Raw genomic sequence first — 17510 nt, forward strand, 5'->3', positions numbered from 1 at the left:
TCAAAGAACTGTTTTGAAATAAATTGTTTTATGATTTATCATCAGTGATTTTATTCGTATATCTATTTTATATATCTATATACTGGAGATCATGTAAAATTTTATTGGAAAAAGTGGGCCAGGAATAGGAAAAATTTAAGAAGCCCTGCTCTAAACACTTATATTATCTAATTAAGGAATCACTTTCAAAAATTTTGTAAATATTTTTTAAACATAAATAAATAACGACTAACCCGTTACAAAGCTATACATCCACAAGAGCCGAATTATCGGGCTAGAGTTGGCTATAATAAATAAATAATTAATAAGACAATTTGGCACTAGAGCTTGGTGTTAGGCGCCATCTCTTACTAAACTTAATAATTATAATTAAATTAAATAAATAATTTTAATAATTTGGAACTGGAGGAAAAGAAATCGGCCCGAAGCGGGACTCGAACCCGCAACTTCTGCTATCCGTGCAGACACGTTACCAGTTACGCTACCCGGACCTTCAGTCCGATCGCCTCCTCCAGTATATATAAGCTAACACGATAATTCGGCTCTTGTGGATGTATAGCTTTGTAACGGGTTAGTCGTTATTTATTTATATTTATACGCCTTGCCAGGGTTGCGATGGCCGGTTGAGTGCCTTGGGAAGACGTGGGCACTTGATGTGTCCCCAGCCGGCATTGTAATGACCATCAATGGTCGTCGTGTTAGCTTATATATACTGGAGGAGGCGTTCAGACTGAAGGTCCGGGTAGCGTAACTGGTAACGTGTCTGCACGGATAGCAGAAGTTGCGGGTTCGAGTCCCGCTTCGGGCCGATTTCTTTTCCTCCAGTTCCAAATTATTAAAATTATTTATTTAATTTAATTATAATTATTAAGTTTAGTAAGAGATGGCATCTAACGCCAAGCTCTAGTGCCAAATTGTCTTATTAATTATTTATTTATTATAGCCAACTCTAGCCCTAGCACAATAATTTTATATTTATTGTGTAAAATTATTTTTTCCATTGCAAAAGAATGACTCAAGATTAGTGATGGGACGATACCAAAATTTCTTCCAATTCTGCTGAAAACTTTTAATTCTGATACAGATTCCCAATTCTGATTTTTTGAATACTTTCTAAAGTTTATTTTAGTTTAGAAAAATTAATGATTTACATTACAAACACAGTATATTCATTAATTAATAAACATCAAGCTTAAGAATGAAAAATGATTAGGAAATCCAGAATCAATCTTTTGAAAGAAATGTGAGAATTCTCCATTTATATGTGGATATGCATGCTTTTATTGCATACTACAAAATAAATTTGTATTCTTATTTCAGATAAAGTTAATATTGCGACACTACCCTCAAAGAAATTACAGCTAATTTCTTTTTATTCAAAGAACAATCCCATCATGTCATCTAGTGTCATCATCTTTGGAAAATGTTTCATTGGCTGACGCAGTGACCAGGATGGAGGGAAGTAAATGAAAAGATGTACTTCTTTTTTCATGCTTTGTGTAATCGGCATGTCTTGTAAATGCTTTAATTCCATTGTATTTAACACTAAATGAGATTTGGCAAGTGATGCAATGAGCCAAATAAATATCATCATCATTATTATTATTATGAGTTAACCAGTTTTTGAATTCATTCACTTGAGCCATGAATGTCAAGACTGACTCATCTTGTAAAACGATTTTTAAAACTCGCAGTAAACTTAGTGCAAACAAGTATTTTTACTCAGCATCATGTGAATTGCATTTGAAAATTTAATGTATTACAGCATCATCTATGAATCATAACAAAAACTTTTATAAAGTAAAAATTTAAAAGTTGGCAGATGATATTTAATTTTTTACAAAATATAAAATATAATGAATGTACAAAGAAAAAATTTCTTGCTTTGCTTTCGTTTCCACCATTCACACCAGTGACAGTCCAACACATGAATTTTCATGCATGGAGACCTTTTCTTTGAGGTTATGCCTCTTCAGTAGAATGCAAATGAAAAACTTAATAATTTTATGTAATATTTTTTCAATTAAAATACACGTTTGTTTATATTTTAAACTGTTTTGCTGACACTTAAATATTTTTGCCAACTACTGGCCTTGATTTGAAACTTAATAGCCTGATAGTTCAATCAATATTAACTCACTTATAATTAAAATGTTAAAAATTTTTAAAAAGCAGACAAATTTATAAAACAAAAAGTAATAAAATTACTAAAAAGAAAAATTAAAATTAATTTAAATTAGATTATCTTTTGTGCAAATGAGCACAAACAATTTCTATAGTTATGTCACAAAAGAAAAAAAAAGTTGCAATTAATTTTAAAAATTGTAATTAATTAAGGGCTCAAAAACTGCAGGCAAAATTAAATAAATAATTATTAAAAATAATAAAATAATTAAAACTGTGGTCTGGCCTTTACACTGAAACCAAAACTAATAAAAAAAAATCAAAATGAACTAAAATTAAAACAAAGTTTTCAAAAACCACTAAAAAGTTGTTTTGAAATATTCAAATTGTAAATCAAATCAATTTTTAAATTTATGTTATTTGTGTGCTGTGGTGACAGAACATTTTGCTTTAATATAGATACAGATTGCCGGTCAAGCCGGCCCAATGCCAGCCAGATGGCAACCCTAATGTCACCCTATCTCCTCTAAAATGGGGACAGTTAGTACCAACCAAGTGCAATCTCTGTTCGTTCTGATATGGTTCTGACTACACAAAAGGAAAGTCCGCCATAACAGACCTCATCTCATGTATGAGGTGTCGCATACTATCTGCTTTGTCAACATGAAAGTTTCAATAAACTAATACTTAATTGTTAGTATCATAATTTAAGAAATTTTTAATCTTGAATTGAAACAAATAATTAATTTTCTCATAAAATATGAAAGAATTGTTTTAGGAATCAGAAATTATGACAAAATTTGCTCAATTCCAATTACCAGAAAATGCCCAATTTTTCCAATTCCGATTAATCGTCCCATCACTATTCAAGACGTAAGAGGATTAATTTGAATAGATAATACGGAGTGATTTTCTAATTGGAAGTCAATTCTCATTATCGCTTGGCATTGATTCTCTAACATACTGAATCTTTCTTTTGCATTAATGATAAAGTAATTCTTCTACATAATCTTTTTAAAGGAAAAGGTAAAATGTATGATGCACTTCAGATTCATATCAAAGAATTTTAAAATAGAAAGCTCTGCAACATTTTTCAATAAAAAATTCTTTGAGGAACATCTTACTGTTGATCAAACATGTCAAAGTGTAAATGATCCACTTATAAACTTATACTACTTTGATCAAAAAGTATTGGAAATGGTTCTTTTAAACTGTGTGCTTGCAAGATGACATTGTTGTTTGGTATGTCTTTTGACATCTAGCAGTAATCTGTGTGTCATCATCTGTTTTGTGTAAAGAATTTTTGCACCAGTAATTTTTCAAAACATCAAGTGTAATTGAGCAAGATGTTTGAGGAAGACAGAGAATGCATCGAAGATGAACAAGGTTCTGATAGACTATCCACTTCAACCAATGAACAACACGTCACTCAAGTCAAAGATTTGGTCACTTGAGTGGAGATTTGTTAAATAACAGTCTCAATGACCATCGTTTAACAATTAGGGTCATTATTGAACATGTTCCAGTATCATTTGAATCTTGTCAAGCAATTTTAAAAAATCATTTGGGCTTGTGTCATGTCACTTCTTGAGTTGTCCCAAAAATATTAAATTTTTTCCAAAAACCATAGTATGTTGAAATGGCCAAGGAAATGCTTTCTCAAGGCAAATCATTCTTAAAATGCATTATTATGGATGACGAAACATCATAGATCTATGCTTTTGACACCGAAGCAGATCAACAATCAAGTGAATGATGTTCAAAAGGTGAAGCAAGACCAAAAAGACCACATCAAAGTCATCAAAAACCAAGTTCATGTTTGATTTCTTCAATTGTTATAGTGTTGTACATGACAAATTCCTTCAACTGGCAAAACTGTCAACAAAGAATATTATTTGAGCATTTTGTGTTGTTTGTGTAAGCAATTTGTAGAAAATAACATGATTTGTGGCAAGAAAATTTGTGGATTTTGCACCATGATAATGCACTTGTTCATGAATTTTTGGCCACAAATTCAACATACAAGCTCTGTAATCACCTAATATGGCACTGTGTCACTTTCTCCTGTTTCCTTGACTAAAATTTCCATTTCATGGACAGTTTTGAGTCGATTGATGCCATAAAAAAAATTTACTATGAGTCCTGAAGGGGTTTCACGAAAATGTCTAACTCTTTATACTCTGAAAACATTCTCCTACTATGTAGCTACAGATTAAGTTGGTTTTACCCCTCAGGCTAGAAAGGAAACTTTATACCAAAACCAGTCAAACAACTTTTCCATAAGCGGATTTACAAGGGGACCTTACGGTCTCGGAAATTCAGTTCGGGATGAGACTTCACAGGTTAGTAGTATACCTCAAGGGTGTCCACCCAGAAAAATTTTAAAGCACACTAGCCAGAAGATTCCGAAAAAAAGGCTCTAAAGTTTTAAGCGCAGCTCATATACCGATCAATTTTACAGCATGGCAACGTAGCAAAATGGCTGAGTCTGTAGTGAACTTTCTTGCCATGCGGGTGAGCTGGGTTCGATCTACCACCGCCTTTTTTTTTTTTTTAAATTGTTTTAAAAATTATAACTTTTAAATAAAGTTAATAACCTAAAAATATTATTAATTAAATCATAAATAGTTCTACTTTATTTATGAAATGACTGTTACAGCTAATTAAAATGTGAATTAAAGATAATATTTTATTTTTTAAAAGTTGAATAATTTCAAATGCATTTTTAATGGAGGTAAATTAAAACTTTAATTACCACTATAACAAATTTTCGGGTAGGGTTTTATTTATATAAAAATTTTTACAATATCGTCTTTATTTGTCAATTTTTTATTTTACATACAATCACCAGAATGATAATTATCGTAAAAACATTGAAAACAAAAACTATTTTGACATCTTGCACAATTTATGAAAGACGATTGTTTAACGAACAACCTTTCTTTAAAAGATCTATTGGAAAACATACTTTGTTTACATTCATAAAAATTTTTCTTTCATCAGAAAGCCTGGAAGCCTACCAGGCATACCGGATCATTTCATTAAAAATTGGCGATAACAGTTGATGATGCACTATTGATTGTATTTTTATACAGTCTTCACGGGAGTTTATTTCTCTATTATTTTCAATCAGATACTCGCAATTTTGTATATGTTTTATTAGATTTTTTTACCCGTCTATAAAAATATACGTCGCAAGGTTGAACAAGAGGAGTACATTTTGGTGGAATCACTTTAATTGTACAAGTCAGTGATTTTTTGTCATCCTGAAAGATTTTGTCATATAATTCAGGCTTTGTTTGTCCATCCCAAGAGTCAATAATAAAAACTGTTCTTTTCCCAAATAAGATTTTAAACAACGGTTGAGAAAGTGAATATAAAGTCCTGTCGTTAGTTTCCCAGATTTCGAAGACGTTATTACGACATTTTTATATTTTTGCGCATATTCATTTACTGTTTTTTGAACTGGGGGACCAAAGTTACCGGTTGCTTCTTGTAAACAAACAAATATGTTTTCCAATAGATCTTTTAAAGAAAGGTTGTTCGTTAAACAATCGTCCTTCATAAATTGTGCAAGATGTCAAAATAGTTTTTGTTTTCAATGTTTTTACGATAATTATCATTCTGGTGATTGTATGTAAAATAAAAAATTGACAAATAAAGACGATATTGTAAAAATTTTTATATAAATAAAACCCTACCCGAAAATTTGTTATAGTGGTAATTAATTAAAGCATGTTTTGAGGATTGGAAAAAATGTTGGCATAAGTGCATTGCAGTGGGAGGGGATTAACTTTGAAGTGGACGAAATAAATTTTGATAAATAAATTCAGATCTTGTTTCATTGAACCATTCCTGACACTTTTAGATCACGGGTATTACAAATATGTTAACTTTAACAAAATAAATTTTTTTTCTTCAATATTTTTATATGAGAACTGATCAAAACTATCCACGACAGAAATGTTTATAAACTAATAATAGTAGCAATGTAGCAACCATGGCGGATATTTCACTATATTTCCTAACACCATAAGCCTGAGTAGTGGGTGACAGCACATCTCAATTGTCAGTGAGATTAGCTACAATATTTGTTTTTTTATTTTAAATCTTTAAATTCGATCAAGTAGTTTCTTAATAAAGAATTAATTAAATGGAATTAATGTAAAATATATGGTAATTTCATTTTAAAATAGTTATTAGTGCTCTACCTGACCACTTGCAGTGGTATAATCCTGATGTTTCATATTGCTTTGTGGTGCTCTTATAACTTATCTCTGTTGCAATTTATGTTTTAAATACTATTAGGTGTATATATATATATATATAACTATAAAATAAATAATATTTAAAAAATCTAAAAAAGAATGACTGTAAATAAAAATGTTATTTAAAATAATGCAGAGAATATTAATAAAAACAAAAATATAAATAGGCAGATGGTATTTAAGTTAATCATCTAACTGCCATTGTAATATTTTTTGAGGTGTCAAGGTTTAATGTTTGATGTCTTGCATGGTCTATAAAACATTTATTTTTTTAAGATTGAAAATTTTTCTGTGCATTCAAAAGGGAACGTTGAGTTACACTCAACGTTCCCTTTTGAATGCACAATTTTATTTTTCAGTAAGAAGTTTGCTTTTACTGAAGAATCTCAAGTCAATGAGTGTGACAAATATATCTTTATTATACTCAATGTATTTCAGTAATTTTTATTTTAATATTTTTTAGTAGTAATATTTTGAATATTTTAGAGTATGGTATTTTAATTTCTTTGTTATGAAAACACTAGTTCCAAAGACTCATAATTAATATCAAGTATAGATAAATTATGTTTCTGTATCTATAATTCTATTATGATACAATTTTTAATAAAATTATTTACATTAGTAAACAGATTGTAAAAAATAACATTTTAATTTGAAAAAACAGACTTAATTACATAAAATTTGAAGTCAAAACTGTGATATTATGACTTGTACTTATTCTAGTTTTGACATCACATTCAAAATTTGCAGCTCTTAAATGATAAAACAATGGGTACATTCTAACATGCATCAAACAAGTACATCAGTGAACTGTGATGTACTAAAGTGTGTTCTGATATCCACTAATGCATTCATTGGTGCAGTGATTGATGCACATTGCACTTATCAGGCCGTGGATATGGTGAGCTCTGATTTCCATGGTTATAGTATCAATGTCATTTTTCCTACTCACTTGTATTAACCCAAAGTTATTTTCATAAAATAAATTTGCAAATGCCAATACAGCAATGTTTGCTTCAGCCATCTTGTTAAACCTAACAAGATGGCAGACAAGAAGCAAACATTGAAGCAAAAGTACCAGTAGAAGTTTATTAAATCATTTTCCAGTGCATCAGTTGTGGCTGAGACTGATGCATACTGGAATGTATCCAATGTCTTTCATTCAAATTTTTGTAAAAAAGTAATCACTTTAAAATTTTGAATGAATAAACCATTTTTCCTAAAAAAAATTTTTTTTATTATAAAGTAGTATTGGAAAAAGTTTTTGAACACACAGGAAGTTGGAAAAAAGTATTTGTATAACAATAATAATAATAAAAAGATCATATGCAAAATATTAAAATTTAATATTTTGTTGATCCTCCTGTTGACCTTATTACAGCTTTTATGCATCTTGGCACTGTCAAAATTAATTCATTGAAGGTTTCTGAAGTTATTTTACTCTAGCTAATTTTAATTGCTCTTTTAAGTTCATCTTTATTAGTTGCTAGCCTTTTATCAACCTGCATTTTCAACTTTGCTTGTAAATTTTCAACAGGGTTTAAATCTGGGCTATTTGAATAAATAGGGTTTTATTTTGTTTGGCTCAATGACATGTGGATTATCATCCTGAAAAACATCATCAGCAACACCAAAATGATCTTCAATTGTTGGAATTGGAAATGATTCTAAAATTTCTTCATATATTTCTGCTATTACATCCTGATTAAAAGTGCATATATTTCCAGGTCCAATAACTGTCATGCAGCCCCAAATCATTAAACTTGTTGGAAACTTAGTGTATGTATTCAGGCAGTCTTCCTTAAATTTCTCATCTGAACATCTCCAAATGAAAATTCCTGCATTATCATTATTACACCCAATGCATATATGACACATCTGAAAAAAAATAACCTTTTTCGAGTCTTCTATGGTATAATTTTACTGCTGTCTTCACTATTTCAAATGATTGTTTTTTATTTCTTAGTCAGAGTTTTGTTTTGGCTTTGCAAGTGAAAATCCCTTGTCACTCAGTCTATTTCTTACTGTTCTGTACAAACATTTGTTTTATTTTTCTTCCATCCCATATTTAATTGTTTGGAAAACATTTTTTGATTTTTTTAATATATTTTTTTCAATAGGTGATGTTAAGCTTTGTTGGTTTTTAGGTCAACCATTTCTGACACAATTTTTTGTCTCCTGTGTCTTTAAACTTTTTCCAAGTGTAATTTACAATTCCTAACGACACACCAAAACACACTGATCATCTCTTTGGTATTTTCCATCTTGTAGCAGCTTTATAATTTGTTTTCTCACACCATTAATAAATTCTTTGATTGTGGCCATTGTTTAAGCAAAAGCAGGTAAAATGTCACTGTTTATTTAGAAAATGATGGAAACACCTATTGAAGTTAATGTTTTCTTCTATTCAAATTAGAATGCTCAAATCTGTAAATTTAGAACAATGTTCAAATAATTTTTTCCAACTTCCTATATGTTCAAAAACTTTTTCCAATACTTCTGTATGTAAAAATTCTTTTTTGAAAAAATGGTTTGGTTAATTCATTTGAAATTAAAGCGGTAAACACTTAATAACCCAATAAATAAAATTTACCGTATTTTACGGACTATAAGACGCACCTTAATTTTTAAGCAATTTTTAAAAAAAAATACCTATAAGACGCTACGGACCATAAGACGCACCTGAATTTTAGAGGCAATTTTTCGAAGAAAAAAGTGCGTCTTATAGTCCGTAAAATACGGTATATTTCCATTTTGAACATTACGTTTTTATATTCTTGTAAAATGAACTTAAACTAAATGATTTTATTATTGGGTTGTTCGGAAAGTAATTTCAGTTTTTCCATAGAAAAATAAACACAATATTCTTATAATAAATATTTTATTGAATTATGTATTGACCATTTTGGTCAAATACCTGTTGTCATTGTTTCCGGTAGTAGCATGATTTCACATTCATAAAAATTTTGATCATTGTTTACAAAAAACTGATCCAAGTGATTTTTGACATCGTCATTTCAAGTAAATGTCTTACAGTTAAAATAAATTTGTATAGACCGGAACAAGCAATAATCTGAGTGTGCCCAATCTGGCGAATATGGTTGGTGTGATAACACATCCCATCTAAGCTATAACAGTTTCTGACCAGTTACCAAACTTGTGTGAAATTTGGCATTATCATGGTAAAACACTACACTTTGTTTGCTGATCAATTCTGGCCTTTCCTGTTTGATGATATTACTCAATTTGTTTATTTGATGGCAGTACACTTTTGAATCAATTGTTAAATTGTCTGGTAAAAGCTCAAAAAAAAATTTCTTTAAAATCGAACCATAGAGAGCATCTCCCTTTAATAACATGTGGAACCCATATATCGAGCTTTGAAACGAAACCAATTCGTTTCAAGTAATAATAAACGGTTCAATTTAACAGATTTAATCTCTTAGTGATTTCACGTGTTGTTATACAGCAGATTGCTTCAATCAGTACCTTTATTTTGTTTTCATTGGCTTCAAATGGCCATCCAGAATGTGGTGTATCTTCGATATCAAAATTGCCAGAAAGCAATTTTGTAAACCAGTTTTGGCACTGTCTTTCTCTCAACACATCTTCTCCAAACATGTACCACAATTTTTTTCTTGTTTGAACCGCATTTTGATTTTTTAGTTATAAAAAAGCAAAATATGACGAAAATAATGCTTTCGATTTTCCATATTTAATGGGTCACCGAAAAAAAAGAATGGAACAAAATCAAACAAAATTTTTTACAAACAAGCCTTAAAATGTCAGCTGTCGAAGTATATAATGAAAATGTGATTTAAAATAAAATTGGCTAGTAAAAATACATCTAATTCCTCTAGTAATAAAAAAACGAAATTACTTTCCAAACAACCCAATAACTTATATCATGTTCAAATACTTTTTGCCAGTGGTTGTACATATTTTAAGTTTACATACAGCATAAATATGAAAAACTATAAATCTTACTTCAACAGTAACTCTATTTTTTCCTTCAACTTCAAACCTTAACTCTGTTTCAATTTCAAGTTTGAATTCTTGCACTGTCTGAAAAAATAAAAGTTTTATTTATTATTATTTTATTTTAATTCAAAATCATAAACATGATTAAAATTAAAGCCTTCATTTACAAAATATTTCTTCAATATACTTGTTGATAATTTTTTTTCATACAATTCGTAAATAATTATAATATTTTTACCACCAACCAAAGCCAAAATTATTGGGCTGGAAACGGCTATATTAATTATAAATTACAAGATAATTTGCTATTAGAGTGTGGCGTTAGGCGCCATCTCTTGCTAAATTATTTAATTAAATTATAATTATTAAATATAGCAAGAGATGGCGCCTAACGCCACACTCTAATAGCAAATTATCTTGTAATTTATAATTAATATAGCCGTTTCCAGCCTGATAATTTCGGCTTTGGTTGGTGGTAGCTTTATATGTTATGGGTTGGCTGTTGTTTATTTGTATATAATATTTCTGCAATAATTTGAGATTAAATTTTATATATATAATATACAGTAGCGCATCGATTATCCGACCGCGTACTAGTCGGCAAATTCAAATGTCCGCTAGTGATGTGGCGCTACAATATTTGGTTATGTCTTGGCTACTTTAATATTATTTTTGTTAAATTTTTGCATGTTTTAGCTGGCAGCACTGGCTCGACCATGAAGGGGAGGCTAGTATCTAAACCAGGCCTAATACACTATACTAATAATGTATTTTTTTCATACTTTTCAGTTATCCAACCAACCCCAGTCCCCAATTAAGTCGGATAATCGATGCTCTACTGTACATATAAAAACACTCCGTAAAATTTCTTTCATATTCTAATAAGACTTTAGTAGTAGAGTATTGAATGAGTATTCTCATTAAAGGATCAAATATGTTTGATTCTTTAATGAGCACACTAAAGTAGATCTGTTATCACTAACAAGGAGACCCTACGGCTTTGGGGAAACGGATTTTGATGATCTTCAGTGTGAAGATAGTACACCGTGTGAATGTACCTACCTGTAAAATACTAAAGTGCAATACTCAAATGTAATTGAGAAAAATGAACTTAAAAGTTTTCTTTAGCACTTCATATATAAGTTACGCATACTTTCACTCGAGTGTGCTGTGACATAAGTGGTAACACTCCTGACTCGTACGTTTGCGTACTCGGGTTCAATTCTCTTGTTGTGTATACTTTTTTTATTCATAAATACTTATAATGTATTTATTTATTTACTCATTCATTTATTTTTTATTATTTCTTTATTTTAATTTAATTTCTACTGTTCCAAGTCTAATATTTTTACTTTGAAAACCCACCTTTTTAAAGTCGATAGAAAACTACTTATGCCGGGTTTGAACATGGGTCTAGAGTCTTTTTCACTCACTTTTTAAATTAAAATAAATAAAAATAAATGAATGAGTAAATAAATAAATACATTATAAGTGTTTATGAATAAAAAAACAAGTATACACAACAAGAGAATTAAACCCGAGTACACAAGCGTACGAGTCAGGAGTGTTACCACTTACGCCACAGCACGCTCGAGTGAAAGTATGTGTAACTTATATATGAAGTGCTAAAGAAAACTTTTAAGTTCATTTTTCTCAATTACATTTGAGTATTGCACTTTAGTATTTTACAGGTAGTACATTCACACGGTGTACTACGTCCACACCAAAGATCATCAAAATCCGTTTCCCTAAAGCCGTAGGGTCTCCTTGTAAGATATAGAAATAACAATGAATTCACTAGTGCTATTTCTAATTTCTAAAGCATATTGTTTACATTCTGCTTATTTATATTTATAGAGTACTATTCTCTTGCATGTAATATTGATTTAGGTTGGTTCATACTTCATGAGTGTGGAAAAGAGAAGAGAACATGGCACTAAATAAGTTTAGTGCACAACACTTCATATATTAATAGTGATATACAGTAGAGCATCGATTATCCGACTCAATTGGGGACTGGGGTTGGTCGGATAACCGAAAAGTATGAAAAAATACATTATTAGTATAGTGTATTAGGTCTGGTTTAAATACTAGCCTCCCTTTCATGGTCGAGCCAGTGCTGCCAGCTAAACATGCAAAAATTTAACAAAAATAATATTAAAGTAGCCAAGACATAACCAAATATTGTAGCGCCACATCACTAGCGGACATTTGAATTTGCCGACTAAAACGCAGTCGGTTAACTGATAAGTCAGTTAATCGGGGGTCGGATAATCGATGCTCTACTGTACTTCTGTTCTCTTTTGATCAACAGAAGTTCTAGTTTTCTCTGTTGTTAGCCCATAATTCTTTGTGTCATTAAACATAAAGACTGATCAAATCCAAACAGATATCTTTATTTATATATTTAAAACCTATCTAAACTATCAAAAACATTTTTGATGTCATCTTCCTTAACTTTTTTTTTTATAAGATTATAATAGTCTCCGCTCTTCTTACTTCTCAAATTAATTAACTATATATATTCTCACTTTTTAAAGAATTTTATCATTCACGTATTCTTTCAAAGCACACTTTTGACTATAGCTAAGAGGTGCAATATTTTAAATTGCACCTCTTAGCTATATTTAAGATATATTTAAAATATTGCACCAAACCAAACCCATTCATTGTTTTGAAGTATGAACACTTATGAAAAGAAAAAAAAAGAAGAGACACATTCTCCTCCTTTTCCCATTCTCACAAAATATAAACTAGCCTTCATTCTTCAGTTATTTATGATATTTGCTATTTGCATTTACTCATGCAAATTAATTTTCTAATTCTGCTTCAAATTGACTAATTTGTTTTTAAAAATAATTTGAAGTATATATGAATTCTCAGATGACTTCAGAGTTTTAAATTAAATATCAATATACAAGGTTTGACAATTTAATTTTCAGAATGTACCTATGAAAAACAATGTGGAACTGTACACTAGTGGCTATTGTCACCTTCAAAGTACGCTCCTTGTGCATCTATACCCTGACTTAAATGGCATTCCTATTTCTAGAAGCAGGCCTGGAACTCCTTTTCCAGAATACTGTTGAGCAGCTGTTTCACATTCTATTGGATAGGGTAGACGTACCAGTTTTGGCCAGTGTAGTACCAGTTCTGGCCAGAAAACAAATTTAACTTAAAAATATAATCACAAATGAAACAAACTTTTATTGTTAACTGTTCACACAGTTAACAATAAAAGATTGTTTCATTGGACAGATTTGAATATGTGGTGATTATATTTTTAAGTTAAATTTGTTTTCTGGCCAGAACTGGTACACTGGCCAAAACTGGTACGTCTACCCTATCAGTTATATTAGAAAATCTTTATCCTTTCAGCACAGCTTTTAATTTTGAAAATAGCCAGAAATCACAGGGAACTAAGTCAAGTGAATAGGCAGAATGATCGAATTGGGTAACTGCTTTTTTGGCCATAAAATGTCTCACAGTGAGTGCACTGTAACTTGGCATGACGAATGATCCACTTCTCAGGCCACAGTTCAAATCTTTTTCTTCAAACAATCTTGTAATCTCTGCAACATTTTTATTGGTTGACTGTTTGTCCCAGTTCAATAAATTCTTGGTGGACTATGCCCTTGTGATAGAAAAAAAACAGACCCGCATGGTCTTAAACTGTGGTCCGAGTTCATTGTGCCTCTTAGGACACAATGAACTTGGGGATTTCCATTGCATGCTCTGACGTTGTTTCTGGGTTGTACTGTAATGTTTTAATAGAGCATTTGCCAATTTTCACACAAAATTTAATATTAATACACTGTTCTAAATTTCAGTCACCCATTTTTATGCCAGAGAGTACATGCAGATAACTATTACCTTCCCAATAGCTAATTTACAACTAACTCTATCAGCTTGAAATTTACTTATGTATTAGTTCAAACATGTTTGAACAGAAATGCACATGTCATTTCAATATTATTATGTCATTGGGGATACTATCTGGCTGTTTCAAAAATTAAATTGTTACACCTTGTATGATTCATTTTGTTATCTCAACTGCACAAAGCTTTCCAAGAGTTGCTAATTAAACTCTACACTAAGGATGTCAAACCTGTGGTTGTAGTCCCGTGACCACATGTTTGACACTAAACTACATAAAATGAATTTTATGCCAGTTAAACCCATGGACAGATCCAGAGACAATGAAGGATGATAGATGTCACATCTTGTTGTTTCTTTAAAATACAGTACAGCGTCGTTTATCCAAATCAATTGGGGACCGGGGTTGCTCAGATAACTTATTTTTCAGATAACCGATTATGTACGAAAAAAATATATTAACCTATCCCATGTTGAAATTTTTCTCCATTGCATGTCACTGTGTGTTGAATTTTCATCGATGTTAAGCCTAACGTAAATTTTTTAAAATAATAATCGAGGCTGTTGTATTGTTTCTTTATTTTATACAAAAATTATTTCTTTATTTTGTACAAACAAATAAATATATTGAAAAATATAAAAACAAAAAACTCATAATTTGGAAGTTAATCTAGTATCAAAAATGTTCGATTCAGCAGGACACAGTCCGACTGGAATGCTTTCGGTTAACCGACGTTTCGGTTGATCGGCTTTCGGCTAAACAACGCTCTACTGTGTATATATATATAAAACAGTGCCTGCCTGTCTGTCTGTTCCTTATATACTTCTAAATCCTTTGAGCAACCAAGACCAAGTTTTTCAGACAAGGCTAATTCTTACAACATTGGAAAATATACCAGAAACAGAAAGAGAGGTCTCACTTCCTGTCCAAAAGTTTTCCTTCACCAAAATCTGGTCAGAAATCTAGAATGGAAAATACTTTAACTTTTCCATTTCTGTTGGATCTTTCATTGTGTTTTTACAAAAGAAAAACAATGGTTATGGCTTAATAGTAGTGACATTTTATATTTGGTTAAATTGAAAGATAATGACAAACTATTCAAAATGAACAAGACAAAGCAAAGAATTAGAATTGTTTTTAGGAGAGATCAAGAAGTATACTTTCCTTTATAATAAAATAGACAAACAATATAAAGATGACAATCTTAATTGGAGATTATATGCTACAATTGACTTAATTCTGCTTATGATATTCAGATATTGAATTAATACAGAATTAAACAGAAAATGAAGGAAAATAGAATCTAGTTATTTTTCCATTTCAGCTTTCTGGTAATGTGAAAACCAACATTTACTCTTTAGGATCATGGAAAAAATATAAGCTACCCGACGAACATTAATGTAGGAAAACATTATATGCTTGAATTTTCTTGACATACAGTTAGCCGTATGAATTTTAAGCAGAACATGTAATTGTTTTGTTTAACTATAATAATGAATCTTTGACAAAGACCTACTGAACATTATTACTAAAGATATGTACAGTCATCATTCTTGAATCTATATATTCTTCTTTGCTTTATAATTTTACCTATATATATATGACTTCTATAGTCATGATTTTCTTTTTCACTTATATGTGAAAAAGAATTTGACATAGCATAGATAAGAGATGCAAATTTATTGATATCTTTATTACTAGTAATGGTTAATGTTACCCTAGGTATCAAGATGGCAGCTCGTCTCCGATTCCAGAAAAATAGAAGCAAGGAAACAGTGGGGATGCATGTTTTAACCTAACCTAACCTATTCTAATAAATTACCATAATTATTAGAATAGGTTAGGTTAGGTTAGAACGTGAGTCCCCACTGTTTTCTTTCTTCTGATTGCTCTGATGCTCTGATTGGAAACTAGCTGCCATCTCGATACCTAGGGTAACATTAACCCTAGTAATTTTTTAATTTTGATTCCAAATGCAAAAATTAGCACACTAATGATTATTTAGTTTGTGATCACTAACAATCTTTAGTGCTCTATTATCAATTTAAATCCCTTTATTCAGTTCTGAAAAGTTTCGTCACCCGAAAATTAGAGCAACTTGAACAGGACAGTTGCAACCTGTATCTCATGAGAATGGCTGTGTTCAGAGGACTCAACAGTTGTAACCAAGCAAATCGGTAGCCGTTACATAGCAACCTGGAACTGCCAAACGACGAGCAACGTTGCGTCGGAACAAAAAACCTTATCGGTCAGTTTCAGTTAGCAATAGGTAGCGTAAATTAAAGACGCTACCAAATGTGACATCAAAATGACAAACATGTTCCAAAAAAGTACTACCATAGAGGGCATTCGGCAGAGAAAGACTCAACAGTCCGGAACTGTAGTGTCTGCCAAACACAGCCAGTGTCTGGTGAATATCCTCGTGCAAGCCCTGTTTTTAACTATGAAACAAAATTTTGACACAGCATTTTTAGCAATATAGATCAAAATTCTAAAAAAAACATTAACCAAAACACTTTTTGGTACCTCCTTTTTAAACTCATTTATGCATTTTTCTGAGCCGCCGATTGTTTAACGTCACTAGTTATTGATTCACAGTAGTTCTTGAACACACGTGTGACGTTAAACAACCGGGAAGAGTACGAACAGTGGCATAAGTAAAATTTTACCACTTTTGATAACAATTTTTAAGAAATATTCGATCAATATGTAAACATAGAAGGTATGAACAGTAATTCTAATTACCTCATCTTTCGCATCTTTCTCTTCACTCATTGTTAATTAATTTTAAAAATATGCTTAATAAACTACAGTAAATAGTAAACTTTCGTTGGTTACAAATTACAAGAATATGTTTGGCAAAGCGCCACCTACCGTGTATTATTTTTCTTAAAAAATAATAAATAAATAAAATAACCAAATACATCGTGTACTTACATTATTTTTGCTATTGCAATAATTTTATGACAGATAAATAAATTTTTGTTTTTCCTTTTAAGAGCAACTGTTTTTAATTAATTATTTTATAGTTAACAAGAAGATAAATATCAAATTAAAAAAAATAGCATGAACCGGTCGGAATCTACGGTTTTATTCAATTAAAATAGAATCAATGAGCTCATTCAAAATTTCTACACAAAAATCACCAGTATAGCAAGTGTTTTCCGGGTTCTTAAGCAAATGATTCGCGTCTGCCGATTCTCCGGTCCATTAGGCTTCTATGAATTTCGCATCCAGGTCCCTGAATGGTAATTTTGCAT

The 17510-nt window shown here is 30.7% G+C and overlaps 1 protein-coding gene across 1 annotated transcript in view; it reads right to left on the reverse strand.

The window, feature by feature from the left end:
• The window catches only part of cbc (crowded by cid), a 43907-nt gene extending 26778 nt beyond the window's left edge, over nt 1-17129 (reverse strand). The window contains exons 1-2 of the mRNA XM_067269436.1: nt 16996-17129; nt 10380-10457 (exon numbers count right to left, since the gene is read on the reverse strand). Coding sequence (XP_067125537.1) covers nt 10380-10457; nt 16996-17025 — 108 coding nt within the window. The 5' untranslated portion in view covers nt 17026-17129. The remainder of the gene's footprint in view (nt 1-10379; nt 10458-16995) is intronic.
• Nucleotides 17130-17510: the final 381 nt, after the last annotated feature.

Source organism: Centruroides vittatus, unplaced genomic scaffold, assembly GCF_030686945.1.
Source record: "Centruroides vittatus isolate TY-2023 unplaced genomic scaffold, ASM3068694v2 contig_350, whole genome shotgun sequence".
NCBI lineage: Eukaryota > Metazoa > Arthropoda > Arachnida > Scorpiones > Buthidae > Centruroides > Centruroides vittatus.